This window comes from Neovison vison, chromosome 3, assembly GCF_020171115.1.
Source record: "Neovison vison isolate M4711 chromosome 3, ASM_NN_V1, whole genome shotgun sequence".
Taxonomy (NCBI): Eukaryota; Metazoa; Chordata; class Mammalia; order Carnivora; family Mustelidae; genus Neogale; species Neogale vison.
The window spans coordinates 228,728,917-228,742,520 of record NC_058093.1 but is presented as its reverse complement, the minus strand read 5'-3'; the positions used below and the strand labels follow the sequence as shown (position 1 = coordinate 228,742,520).

Genomic DNA, 13,604 nt, shown 5'->3' with positions numbered 1-13,604 from the left:
GCCTCACGGACACATGCTGGCAGGCGTGGGCCCACATCCTCATGCACAATCCCATCTCACGCGGGCACCCCTGGGCTCTGGTCGCTCTGTGAGACCTTCAAGTTCAGACCCCAGCATCCGTGTCAACTCCATGTTGGGGGGACCTCCCCCAGTGTGGCCCCCATCACCACCTGTCAACCCCTCCCCACCCCCGGCGCTGCCTTCCTGCCCACCCCAGGCCTCCTCCCCAGATACTTCAGACAGAACCAGGACCAAAAAGGAGATTCCAACCTCCTCTTCACCAAGGACCGTGTGCCATCCCTCTGGCAAAGGTGGCAGTCATCTGTGTAGATTCCTCTGACACTGGTTGCTCACCTCCAGCCCCAGACCCAGCCTTCCCTCTGTCCTCTCCTCTTCCCCCTCAGGTGTCACAAAGCTGCCCACTGCTCTCCACCTCCACTCAGCAGCCCTGCCTCCAGCCTGGGGACCACACAACACCTCCTCCTGGACCTCTGTCGCCCATAGCTCACCGGCAGCCAGGGTGATCCCCACCCTGCCTTAAACCTGTCAGAGCCCCACGCTGCTGCTCCCAGGTTAAGGTCAAGACCTCTCTTACTGGCCAGGGGGCTGCACATGCTGCAGCTCTGCCCTCCCCACACCTCTTGTCTCGCATGGCCTCTCTGTGCTCTGGCCAGACCTCCTTTCTGCCACACACATTCATTCCACTTTCTTATGCCACAGGGCCTTTGCACATGCTGTTCAGTCCTTCCAGAACACCTTCTCTCTCGCCTTTGTCTCATTAACACTTGATCAGTCTCTCTGGCCTTGCCCTGTGGGAAACTGAGGCCACCTACCCCCCTACCCATGACGAGGGGAGGCTCAGGGAGACTGAGCACCTTGCTTCAGGCCGCATAGCCTTATCAGAACCAGAGCTCAGTGGCTCAGGCTCACAAACTTGAAACCGGCCTGGGAAGTCACCACTCATTTCTGGCCACAACACGCCTGTTCCCTTCCTTCCTCTTTCTGCCAGTTCTGCTGGTTTCTCGGCCATCTATGTAGATATAAGAGGTCAGGCCTGGGGCCCTGGCAGGCTGGGGAGGGCGTATGCCACCCAACTCTTGATAGAGCCTCAGACACAATGAGTCTCCACGCAGTCAAGCAAGTCAGCTCCAGCAATGTTGGACATCTGAGGGTGTGAGCTCTGGTTGGAGCCTCAGCTCTGGGACACTGCACCACTGCTCTATGCCTCAGTTTCTCTGCACGTCAGGGCAACAAGAAGAATGACAGCCAACTCCTTAGCGCACATATTCTCAGAGCTCCCTCAGCAACTCCTAGAGGCAGATGCTATTGTGACCTCCCATTTTACAGATACGGAAACTGAGGTAGCCTCCGAGACAGCTCCCAGTGATTCCGGCCTCATTGTAGCCAGCGCCCGTGTAGTCCCCTCTCTTCCTGTGGGCTGACCTAGCGACTCACTTCTGATGAAGAGAGCACAGAGAAAACCATGGGATTTCCCTCACAAGATTAGGTTACCAAAAAAAATGGGGTCTTCCAGCTCAGGGGCTCAAGCTGCCCTCCTCTCTCTCACGTGGACGTCGCTCTGCAGGAGGCCAGCAGCTGCCATGGGTGAGGAGACCTGGGGGACAGTCCCTGCTTGGAAACAGAGCCTGCCCCGGTCAAGCCTTCAGATGACAGAGGCCCCAGCTGCCCCTGAACCCAAGAACCCGGCTAGTCTGCTCCTGGATCTCTGATATGCAGGACCAGTGAGATAAGAAGTATTTGTTTGGAACTGCTAAGTATCAGGATAATTTGTTATGTGGCCGCAGCTAACTGCTGAATAGGCCTGAGGGACTGAGTGAGGTGCCCAGAGTCAACCAGCCTTGAACCCAGCGCCGGAGCTGTCTGAGCCCGAGCTGTGCCTCTAACTCCTACTCAGCCCTGCCCCCTCTTCTCTGTGTTGGCTTCCGGGGCTATAAGAAGGTGCAAGGGTGAAACGCTCTCTCGAGGCCGAAGTCACCTGCCACCAGGCTGGTTCGGGGACAAAGACACACCTGTTGTCAAAGAAGGCACGGACGATTTTGGATCGGATTGGGTTGAGCTCCAGGTCAGGGACGTTGTTGAAGTTCTCCTTGCTGGGTCCCAGGAAGCAGGAGCACCGGGGAAAGAGAGAGGAGGAAAAAAGCCAAGGTCATGTGGTGCGTTAGCAATTACGGGCTCTATTTCTCAATCCCGAGCAGGTCCCATAAGAACGGTCCAGAGACAGGCCTGGAACACACAGCACTGATGGGCTCCCTGCTCTCCCCTCTGACCGCTGGGAGGATCTGAAAGCTCCGAGATACTCTGTGTCCCGGACCTTCACTCCCCAGAAAATGCAGAGACACAAGATATGCACCCCCTTCCGGGGGCTCAGAGACCCCCCTCCCCGGGGCCCATCATAGACCCCCAGTGAGGAGAGCCTGCTTCGGCCAGTCTGGAGTTGGGGCAACAGACTGCTGGTCTGGGGCTGGAAGACAGGCTAGCAAGACCTCGGTGGGTGGAGGGGAAAGTCAGGCAGGACCCGGCCCCTCCACACCATGCATCCACCTCCAAACACATCCATGGATGGCAAGAAGCAGAATTCATAGCAGCCACACACGGCAAACCCTCCAAGGGTCTGCCACCTGAGAATTAGGTAAATCGCGGTCCATCAAGACAACGGAGTATTATTCAGCCATGAAAAGGAAGGACACGGGGTCCACGTGGCAATGCAGCTGGGCCTTGAACACATCACAGAGGCCGAGTGAAAGCAGCCAGGCACCAAGACTACACAGTGTGGGATCCCGTTCACACACAATGTCTCAAAGAGGTAGATCCACAGAAACGGAACAGACACTGGCGGCGGCCAGGGACCAAGGGGGTGGGAACGATGGGCAGGGACCGCTGAGTGTACAGTCTCTCTAGGAGACGATCAAAAGATTCAGAAATTGTGGGGTTGGACGCACAGCTGTGAGGATACTAAAAGCCATGGAACTGTACACTTTAAGGGCGGCGAGTTGTATGGTATGTGAAGCCTATTTCAGGAAAGCTGTTTAGGAAAAAAAGATGCTGGCTTGGGGCAGAAGAGGATGAATTTCAAACCCAATAGCACCGTCGCTGGGCAAAGGGGTCACTGGGGGGACAGGCTGTGGGTCCGCAGGAGAGGAAGCAGTGAAGGTCCTTACCTGCCTGACCTGCCCACAAAAAGTTATCCTTTGTTCTCAGAATCTGCCTCCCACTCTCCTTCTTCTTCTAGTCCATGGACTTTAAGGGGCAGTGGCCTTGGGAGGGACCCAGGGCCCAGGCTGGTGACCCCGGGGAGCTAGGAGGCATGCCCAGGCAGGGGAGGTGAGAGATCAGCTCCTTAAGCTGAGAGTGTCCGGGGCCGGGGTCGACAACAGAGCTGGGGTTCAAAACTCGAACTCACGCCTGGCGGGAACAAGGAGAGGTCATGTACACGGAGCCTCAAACACGGAGCTGGAAGCTTTAGAAGCACGTGGCTGACCTGTCCTGCCCCCACCTTACAGATGGGGAGGCTGAGGCCCAGAGGGGAAAGGGGAGCCTGGCCCGGGCACCCAGATGCCTCTGTGACCCCACTGCCACCCCCACACTGCTTCCTGTCCCCACCCCCAGGGCTCCCGGTGGGGCTGGCTCAGGGTATGCCAGGCCAAACTCGGGAACCAGCGTCCGTGGACGCCACGTTCTGGATTCCTCAGATCCCAGGGCTGAAGAAGGGGGCGCGCTCAGAACAGATGCCTGGGATGACGGGGTACTATTTGGTCACAAGAAGGATCGCGGTGTCGAGACAAACTGCCATGCAGACCACCTCGAAGGCGCGGGACCGAGCAGAAAGCGCCGGACACAAAAGGTCACATCCCAGAGGATCCTTTTATCTGCGATGACCAGAGTCGGCCCCCCCAGGACAGATCCAGAGGCAGAAGGCAGTCGGCTGGCTGCCAGGGGTGGGGGGCGAGCAGGGGTAGGGACTGGTCAGTATAGGCTTTTGTGGCAGGGAGGGGAGAGAGAGTGATGGAAATGTCCTCAAACTGGCTGTGTACTTCAAACAGGTAAACTGTAGAAGACGTGCATTATAGCTCAATAAGGCTGCTAAAAAATTTCCCCAAGAGAGGTTGAAAAACCAAAAGCAAAGAAACATTGCACTGTGACCCTCTTTATATAAAGAACACAAGGTACCAGCACTAACCTATGCACCCCAAAATCAGGAGAGGTCAACTGCCTTCGGGGGTGGGCGGGGAAGAGCAGGGAGGGACAGGAGGCGGCTCTGAGGCAGACAGTGCTCTGCCTTTGACCTGGGTGGGGTCAGGGGTCTGTGCAGGCTGTATGGTCCCCTCTCTGGGAGCTGACACCTTTCTCTGGGTGTGCTGCCCTCCCCACTAGCAGATCCGGAGATCCCCATGGGAGACCAGAGACCCCCCGCACCTGGACAGGTCAGGTCAGAGGAGCCACGTGGAGAGCGAGAGAGAATTCTGGGCGAAGGGAAAAGAAGTGGCCAGCAGATTTGTGGCTGAGACCCCTCAACCCCCCTCTGGCTTTCATTGGTCAGGGGTCCAGGCCACCGCTAATCTGGCCTTGGCCTCGGTTTCCTATCTGTAAAGTGGGCACACAGATCATAGACAGAAGCTTTCACACACCACATGCTCAGCGCCTCATGCCACTGGGGGCGGCTCAGGTGCTCAGAGAGCGGTGGGCGGAGTGAGCCTCAGAGTGGAAGGCGGGTGAGATGTGGGCTGGGCTGGGCTCCTCATCCATTCTGAGCTTCTGGCTAATGCTGGCCTCCGTCCCCCTGCCGAGGTGTCCAGACCTCTCAGCTGCTCCCAGGACGTGCCCTTGGATTCTTGGAGAGCATCAAACCCCAGCTGCACCTTGCTGGGCTGTCAGAGGAGCAGTCCCCGAGAGCTGCCAGAAGCATCCTATTTGGGGACACGCCTGGGATGTGGAAATGGGTCTGGTTAATTCCCCAGAAGGAAATAGCCAGCAACGGGGAAGCTGCAGGTTCTAGGGGGCTGAGAAACACGGGCCCTGGGCAAGAAGGGACATGCCAGCAGCCCTCTCCAGCCCCCATGAGATCCCACGAAGGGCCAGAAGCTCCCTGGGGCTGATGGTGGAGGAAGGAAGGACCTCGCAGAGCCTGACCTCGTGTCTACAGAAGAAAATTAACAAGAAGAGGCCTGACCTCCCACTGTCAGGGGCAGAGGTGAGGCAGATGCTAGGAATCCGGCTGGGGGCACAGCGTCCCGGGTCTGGACATCACAGCCCCCAGCAGGTCCCTGCAGGTGTCTCTGAAGCCCAGCTGTCCTTGCTCCTCAGTCCTCAGATACCCGCTAGACCCACACTCAAACCTCAGCTTCCTCACACGGGCACCTGACAGACGTTCCATGCCTCAGTTTCCTCATCCGTGAATTCCAAGGGTACACACCCAGCACTGCCCACAGCAGAGGGGCCGTGAAATCAAGCACCCCCGGGGCCAGTTCAGGATCTGCTCCTGACCAGGCGCATGCCCTTGGGCAACGCTGTTTCCTCAGCTGTAGAACGGGGGTCCTGGGAATGTCTGGATAGTGTCACAGGGTTGATAAAATTAAGAAATCCGGTAAATACTCATAGGGAGCTTAGCACACTGCCTGACACACAGTGAATTCGTCATTTTAAAATCAGGACAATCGGGGTGCCTGGGTGGCTCAGGTTAGGCTGCTGCCGCTTGGTATGGGCTAAGGTCAGTATCTCGGGGAGCTGGGATCGAGCCCTGCATCAGGCTCTGCGCTCAGCAGGGAGTCTGCTCAAAGATTCTGTCTCCCTCTGCCCCTCCCCCTGCTCGCATGCATGTACGCATGTGTGCTCTCTCTCTGAAATAAATCTTTAAAATAAAATTAGGACAATAATAATAGCAGCTAGACTTCTGTGCACTCCAAGGTGACAGGTGCCACTCTAAGAGCTTTACATTCTTCTCCTCTAAGGCAGATGCTTGTCCCCATGTTAAAGACAGGGAAACTGAGGCAGAGGTAAAGAACCTTCTTATTGCTAAGAAGGATACTGACGGACAGACAGTGCGCAGATGCTAGGGGAAGCAGATGCCAGGAAGACTTGGGTCTAGCTGTCTGGTCCTTGGGGACCCTCCCGGATATTTGCCAACTTCCCCTTTCAACAAGGCAACTGCAGGCCTGGAACCCAGAGCCTGGGAAAGGCTGACCATGGTTTAATGCCCCATAAATGCTGGTTTCGGTCCTATTCTCCTTCCTCCCCACCCGCCCCCAGCGCCCACTGGGCTGGTAGAACCGGCTCAGCGGCACGTGTCCAAGCCCAGGCTGTCGCCATGCGAAAGGACTCTGTTCCCCGTGAGCCCAGAGCTCTGGGGCCAGAGCTGACGCTGGGGGAGGGGGTTCAGGGGCGATGCTGCCGCAGTGGCCAGCAGGGAGAGGTTCCCCACGGAGGCCCCAGGGGCACACAAGTTGCACATCTCCTCCTGGGGGTTGAGCCTGTGGTTTAAAGACCTCCCCCCACCACCACCAGCATCCACAGGCTGTGCTAAGTGCTTTGCAAACACTGCCATGCTTAATCAGCCCCCACACACCCACAATCTCCCTTTGACAGGCGAGAAACTGAGGTCCAGGGAGGTGAAGTGAGGAGGCCACAGTCCCACAGCTGGGAGGGGAGCTTGAGTGGTGCTCTAATGGCCCCATATACTTCCTGACCCTGGCTACTTCCTCCGGGTTGCAAGTTTTTACTTGAAAGAGAGAAGGACTGAAATCTTGGTCGGGGATCTGCTCCCCTCCCCCTGCCACAGCCTCTAGAGGCCCCATCTGAGAGCCACAATGAACGCAAGAAGCATCCAGCCCGCAAGGGAAGGAAGGACTAAGAAACCACCAACGAGGGGCCCTTCCTCCAGCCGTGGTGTGGGCTGGCTTCCGGCAGCTCCGAGCACCAGCTCAACCGCGAAGCTCTCTCTGCAGGCTCGGGGCCATCCTCTGCCCCCAGCAGGGAGTAGTCCGAGAGCGGAGGACACAGCAGGGCCCCCGAGGTTCTGTGGTCCATCCAAGAGGGGTCTTCACTTGGGGGCTGCCTGCCCGACTCTCCTGGACCCCCTGCCCCACCATTCAGCAGGTAATATTCCCCACGTGAGGGCCACGAGATGCTACTTACTGGCAAACTGGCCCCCATGGGACTCACGCACAAGGGGCCAAGCCTCACACATCACGCAGGGGTCTCCCCAGCCAATGCGAGGCAAACTCAAAGTGTGGTCCCCGGACCGGCAGCATCAACATCACTTGGCAGTTTGTGAGAAACAGAGCCTTAGCTGGCCCGGAATCCAAACCGGCACTTGAACATGATCCCAGGGAACTCGTGCGACGGCTAAGGTTTAAGAAAAGTCCCCAAATGCACCAGGTATTTGGGTCTCCCATCCACGTGGCTTTGCACAAAAGCTCTGGCAGAAAGAGCCCCGGGCCCCTTGCCATTGGGCAAGTCCCTCTTCCGAAAGCCGGGGGTGGCATCACCCACGTCATTCCGCCTTGCCACATGCTTTCTCAGCTTCTCCCGTACCCGCTCCAGGCCCGAACCCAGCTGCCCTCCCGACACCTGTCATGTCCTCATCACAGGGGGAGCAACAAGGATGCCGGCACCTTCCACAGGCCAGACGCTGCTCTAGGTGCTGGCTTCAGCGGTGAACAGGACAGACACGCCCCCTCCTGGGATTCCAGCAGGGGAAAGAAGACAGAGGGAAAACAGAGGGGCTCGGGCAGCCGCGAACGCTCTGCAAGCAAACCGGGCAAGGACAGGATGGAGACCCGGGGAAGTCTCAGGGGGGTCTCAGGGGGGTGATCAAGAAAGGCCTCCTGGCGAAGGTGACGCTTGAGCAGAGAGTGGAGGGTGGCGAGTGCTCCACCCCAGCGAACACCTGGCCACGTCGGGGTGGGGGGGGCATTTCTGGGTCATCCCGGGAAGGGGTATTACTGGCATCTGGTGGGCAGAGCCCCAAGGTGTGCTCTGCCCGCCGCAGTACACAGAACACCCCCCCGCACACACTCACACACACAGATTCTCCAGCCCCAAAAGCCACCAAAAGCCCTGCAAGAAGCTTCCTCTCCCCACCAGTCCCAAGAGACGACGCACTCTTTGTCCAGTGTCTTTCCACAGCTCAGACGTAATGAACTGCTTGCCGGCTACTCACCTCTCCTACCCTCCCTCCCTCCTCTCTCCATGCGCCCCACCCACGGGCCCCACCCCTCCCCCACAGCAGGAGCCCCCCAGGAGAGGCAGAGGGACCGCACCGGTCCTTCACTCCAGCATCTGGGGCGCCCGAACCAGCCACGGAAGGCCCGGCCACCTGCTTCCACAAGCAAGGGCCGAGTCAGGGTTAAACGTCCCCGGGGAAAGGGTCTCTGTAAAAACCGTCCGTTCGAGGGCCTGCGAATTCGTCACGTCCCTTTAGAAAGCTCCATCTTGCTTTGGGGACATCTCAGCATCCTTCCCACCCAAGGGACTCTCCTGCCTGGCTCTCCCTGTCACCTGTGTGGACGGGAGGGACCGCTCTCCCACCCACTGTCGCCTGGGGAGTTCTATGGATTTTCTTTGTCAAATGAACGTGCACCAGGCAGGCTGAGGCGTCCAAGGGAGGACTCATCCTCATCAACTCTTGGAGTTCATTACACATGGACAGCAAAACTGCAGAGCCTCAACTCACCACTGTCGGGAGTTACTTAAAAAAAAAAAAAAGAAAGAAAGAAAACACATTTTTAGCTATGTGATGGTTTAAAAGCAAAGTAAATGGGTTACAATTAAAAGGCCTTCCTTAGAGAAAAGCAATAGGATCACTGTGGGCTCTGGGTTTTCTTCGAAGCGGGGAAGATCCTCCCTAGGTAAACCCACCCAAAAATTAATCCTAGATGACGAGAAAATAGCTATTTGGGGGCTCTAGTTCTGCTTTGACCTTGTCCTCTTCAGCCTCAGTTTCTTAATCTGGAAGATGGGATAATGGGGTTCCTGATACCCGTGGGACTGGGCCAGTGGGCGCGCAGCCCTGTGCGTGCACATATTAGCCCTAACGGCAGCCGGGGCTCCCACGCGCATGCTTGACTGGGAGGCGACCTTGAACGTCAGGTCCCCTGCTCAGCTCGGAAGCCTGCTTCTCCCTCTCCTTCTCCCTCTTCCCCACCGCCCCCCCCATGCTTGCTGGCTCTCTCTCTCTCTCTCAAATACTAAATGAGAAAGAAAGCCGCTCGGGGATTTGGTGTCCATTCAGCATGGGACCCTGCTCCTTCCTCTCCACCCCGTACGTGCACGGCTCCATTTACTCCAGGATTCACTCCGCGTTCGGCGGCCGATGAATCTAAAAATATTTCTGTAATGTGTCTCGATCTAATCAGACCTCCTCCTGGCCTGCATCACCCTGAAGGATTCCACAGCATCTATTTCTGGGGGGTGGTGAGCCGGCCACCATGTGCTCGGGAAGTTACATTTGCTGTTTAAGGCACTTGCCTGGTGACTGGCCCCAACTAAAGACAGACATGAGGCCAAGTGGCAATTACTGCATTTCTCTCGTGATGGGAAATTTCCTCGTATCTGTTCGCAGGGTCACTTAGGGGCAGTGCTTCCCTGCCGGAAGGAAAGCTCTGGGGGGACAGAGGTCTGTACAACGTCAGTACCTGATACATTTGTCTAATGACCGTTTTCTATTCAAGCATTTCTCCAAGAGGACTCAGAGCTCACTGTTTGGTGGTCACAGAGGACTTGGGTTTGGGGGGGTCCTGAAACATATACAATTTAGGAGGAGCCCTTAAAGAAAAAGAATGCAGCTTTATTGGTTTTCTTTTTTTAGTCAGGTGCTGGGCACACACACAGCGGGGTTCTGAGATAGCAGCTCCCGTGCCTCAGACACCCTCAGATCCTTTTCAGAAGGACGAGGGACCAGCCAGACATGGGCAGGAGATGGTGGGTTAAAATTAAAACCCTTCTGGCGTTTCTTCCCGTGGGATTTTTTGTTTTTTAAGCTATAGACAATTTATCAAAGTCACCAATTCAGAAACTCAATTCTTTGTTACTTTTTTAATGCAACTGATAAAACTTACTAGGAGTCTATGTTTAAAGCCTGCAGATTTAAAGGGTCGCTTTTAAGGGGCTTTTTGCACTCGAGGTGTCCACCCCTCCCCCCACCCCAATTACTGCCCCACAGGATCCTAAAAGGCTCTCGGGGCACCTCATTCTCTGAGAAGGCAGGGCAAAGAGTGCTACCTCGCACAGCCCTCGCAGGCTGTGGCGCCGGGGCCTCACCCAGGGGACCCCAGGCGATGCCTTTCGTGAGGCTCAATGCTAATGAGGCCAAGTTCCTTCCCTGCTCGGAAACCCCAGCATAGCCCACAGCTCGCTGGATGTGCCCAGGATCAGAGAGGTTGAAGGCTCAGCCCAGGGTCACTGGAGAAACCCTTGACAGTGTGGAGAAGGTACAGGGGACCAGGGACCTAGGGACCTTCTGCCCTAGGAGGATGGGCAGGAATACCTAGGAGACCTGAAAACATGCCCTATCACCCTCCCCAAGTCCTAAAAGACAGACTAGGAACAAAGTGGCTCTGGGAGGGGGCCCTTCAGGCAGGCCTGTTTGTCTAAAACACGTGGTCTATCACCTCCTTCCCCCTGGGCTGGGCGGTCACTGTGTGCAGCTGCCACCAGCCTCCCAGCAGAGGTTATGAGACACTGGAGCTAGGGCTTCGGTGATGGGAGATTACACACGCCCACCCCGGCATGATGGGTGTGGAGGGTCCTCAGAGGCAGAGCAGGGAGACTGAGGGCCCCAGGAGACCGCTCCCAAGTTACGGCAATGCCCGCAGCTTCCTTACAGAGGGCTGTCAGCCCTGGGCTCAAATCCCAGCTCCTCTATGTAGAAGCTGTGTGCCTCGGGAACAGACACAGCACCTGAGCCTGACTTCCCCATCTGTAAAACCGGGAGAACAGGCGTTCCCACCACGACTTCCGGTCAGGTTTTAGAAGACTAAAGTAACGTGCTCCAGCTACACAGCACACAAAACACGCTCAATTAGGGGCACCTGGGTGGCTCAGTGGGTTAAGCCTCTGTCTTCGGCTCAGGTCATGGTCCCAGGGTCCTGGGATCAAGCCTCACATGGGGTTCTCTGCTCAGCGGGGAGCCTGCTTCTCCCTGTCTCTCTGCCTACTTGTGATCTCTCTCTCTATGGCAAATAAATAAATAAAATCTTTAAAAAAAAAAAAAAACACGCTCAATTAAGAACCGCTTACATCCACGAACATGCCTACGAACCAGGCCCTGGATAAAGTCTTCCCTGGGGATTCGCACCCCCTGTGGAGGGACACAGCGTTAACAAGTCTCACGGATTCCACACTTCATGGCTCATACAGAACATTGGCAAGAAACTCTTGTTTCTTCCTCATTACTTTGCTCTCCCCCATTCATTCAACCAAGCAGTAGTCCTCCCAGCGCCTCTGGTATGTCACCAGCCCAGGACACAGCACCAGGGACAAAGACCCAGTTCCTACCCCTCATGGGGACTGCTGTCCGTTATGGCCACAGTTACGGTTCTGCACTGTCAAGGGGGGGATGGGGCACCCCAGGAGGAGGCTGTGGGAGTGCAGAGTGGGGAGGAGGGTTATCTTGGAGGAGAGGAGGTCCACAAGGAGACCTCCACAAAGCCAAAACCAGCATCCGGAGACCTTGGTGGACCCCAGCTAAGGAAGACAGACATGACCTCAGGGCACTGGGGAGCCCCAAGGCTGGGAGCAGGGTCTGCTCCCCGGGGCCAGGCAGACACACTCAGGGCTTGCATGAGGCCAGGTGGGAAAAGCATGACGCGTAGGATGGTCGAGGGGTGGGTGCGGAGGATGGGTGGGCAGAGCCCACCGCGCATGTGCTTACAAGAGCTGCAACACGGGCCCCCCAGGGTCTGCGGGGGGTGCAGTCTCCTCCCACCCAACCCAGAGGGGCTCCTGGGCACCCTCCTGGGTGCTGGGGGGTGCTGACCAGTCCGTGACCACGCGTGCTTGTTGGAAATGCAGAGTCTGGGCTTCCGCGCCAGAACTGTGAGTCAAACCTGTGTGGTTACCTGGTTCCCAGGGGATCACACACACACATCCACTCGCTGTCCCACGGGGAGGCAGAAACTGTGGCGTGTGGCCACAGGGAAGACGGAAGGGGCCCGGGGAGCCTGACAGGTTGCTGACGGGGCAGGGGCATCATCGAGGTTGACTTCCAGAAGAAACCCCGCTGCTGCTAAGACCAAAAGGCCACCCTGGATTGAGGCGGAGGGATACGGGGCGGAGGAGAGAGGCTACAGGCTTGGGGCGAGAGGAAGCGGGGAGTACCGCACAGACGGACACCTGAGCCCCGGGGGCAGGAGGCCGTGGCCTCCTCTGCTGGGTGCTTACTACAGCCCAGGCCGGGCGCTCAGGGAGCCTGTGGCACAGGTGCTGGGTAGAAATGCAGAGTCTTGGGCCCCACACACTGGCTGAAGCCAAGCCCGTATGAGGAAGGTTCCCGAGCGATCTGGGCACACACAGCCGCTGGGAAAGAGCGTGTGCACAGCATATTCAGTTCGTGTGCACAGCATATTCAGTTCGTGTGCACAGCATATTCAGTTCGTGTTTCGGTGTGTCCTTGCAAAGCCCAGGAGGGGCCCCGGGCCACACGGGGCTCAGATGCTAGAACCTCCAACTGGGAGGGGCTCCGTGGGCATCAGAGCCGCCTCCTCACACACCACCTGTGCTCCCCACCTCCTCTCCAGCCCCAGGAACAGACCTCTGCCTGTTGGCCCCTCAGAGTGGCTCCGTGAGGCCTCAGCAGCGGTGGGAGGAGGACAGCCCCGGCGCCCAGCGCAGACAAACGGGCTCAGACTGGACTCTTCCAGCAGGCGTCCGCTCACGGCCCAGACCAAACCCTGACGGACTGTGCTCGCTTTACGGGTGACGAGAGGGGCTCAGAGACACAAAGCAATTCACATCCACTCACACAGCCCCTGTCACAGAGGATGTCAGTGCAACCGGTTTCCCAAGTGTGGATTTTCGCCTCTGCTTCCCCCAAGTCTAAAAATCTTATAAACACATGCAGAAGTTGAACTCAAAACCTCTCAACAGTCAAGACCCAGAGAACCCCTGAGCACAGAAGCTTGGTCCAGGGCTGGGAGGCATCACTTGCCGGAAAATTATCTTGAGAAAGGGGGCCCCACTTTCACATGTCACCCACCTTAAGCTGCATTCACCAACACAGGTACGAGCACCCGGCACAGAGCACGGGCCCAGAAACTTCTGATGGAAGGAGGGGCAGCGGTTCCCTTGCCACTTCCCTTAGACTCCCCGGTGTTCCCACCCTGCACCTGCTCCTCAGCCCACCCTGCCCTGGGAAACCACCCCCCCTTCCCCTGCCCCGAGGACCCGGCTCCACTCCCTCACAGCTTGGGGGCAGGAGAGGACGGCCAATTTGCATCTCTAGCCCCAGCCATGGTGATTGGCTCTGACTCAGATATGTAACACTCTCAGAGCCAATGAGAAGCGAGGTGGTTTTTCGCTGGGCTCCCTCTTCCTTCTCTACTGGGCTTAGCAGGTGTCCTGGATGGAATTAAAGATGCCACTTCTAACTG

At 57.3% G+C, this 13,604-nt stretch overlaps 1 protein-coding gene across 2 annotated transcripts in view; it reads right to left on the bottom strand.

The window, feature by feature from the left end:
* Positions 1–13,604, bottom strand: part of TESC (tescalcin) — a 47,068-nt gene that overhangs the window by 9,730 nt on the left and 23,734 nt on the right. The window contains exons 1-2 of one of the 2 annotated variants that reach the window (XM_044241104.1): positions 4,647–4,666; positions 2,031–2,111 (exon numbers count right to left, since the gene is read on the bottom strand). In XM_044241104.1, the coding sequence (XP_044097039.1) occupies positions 2,031–2,111; positions 4,647–4,651 (86 nt within the window). In that variant the 5' untranslated portion in view covers positions 4,652–4,666. Of the gene's footprint in view, positions 1–2,030; positions 2,112–4,646; positions 4,667–13,604 lie in introns of those variants that run through there. The other variant, XM_044241103.1, reaches the window with a different exon arrangement.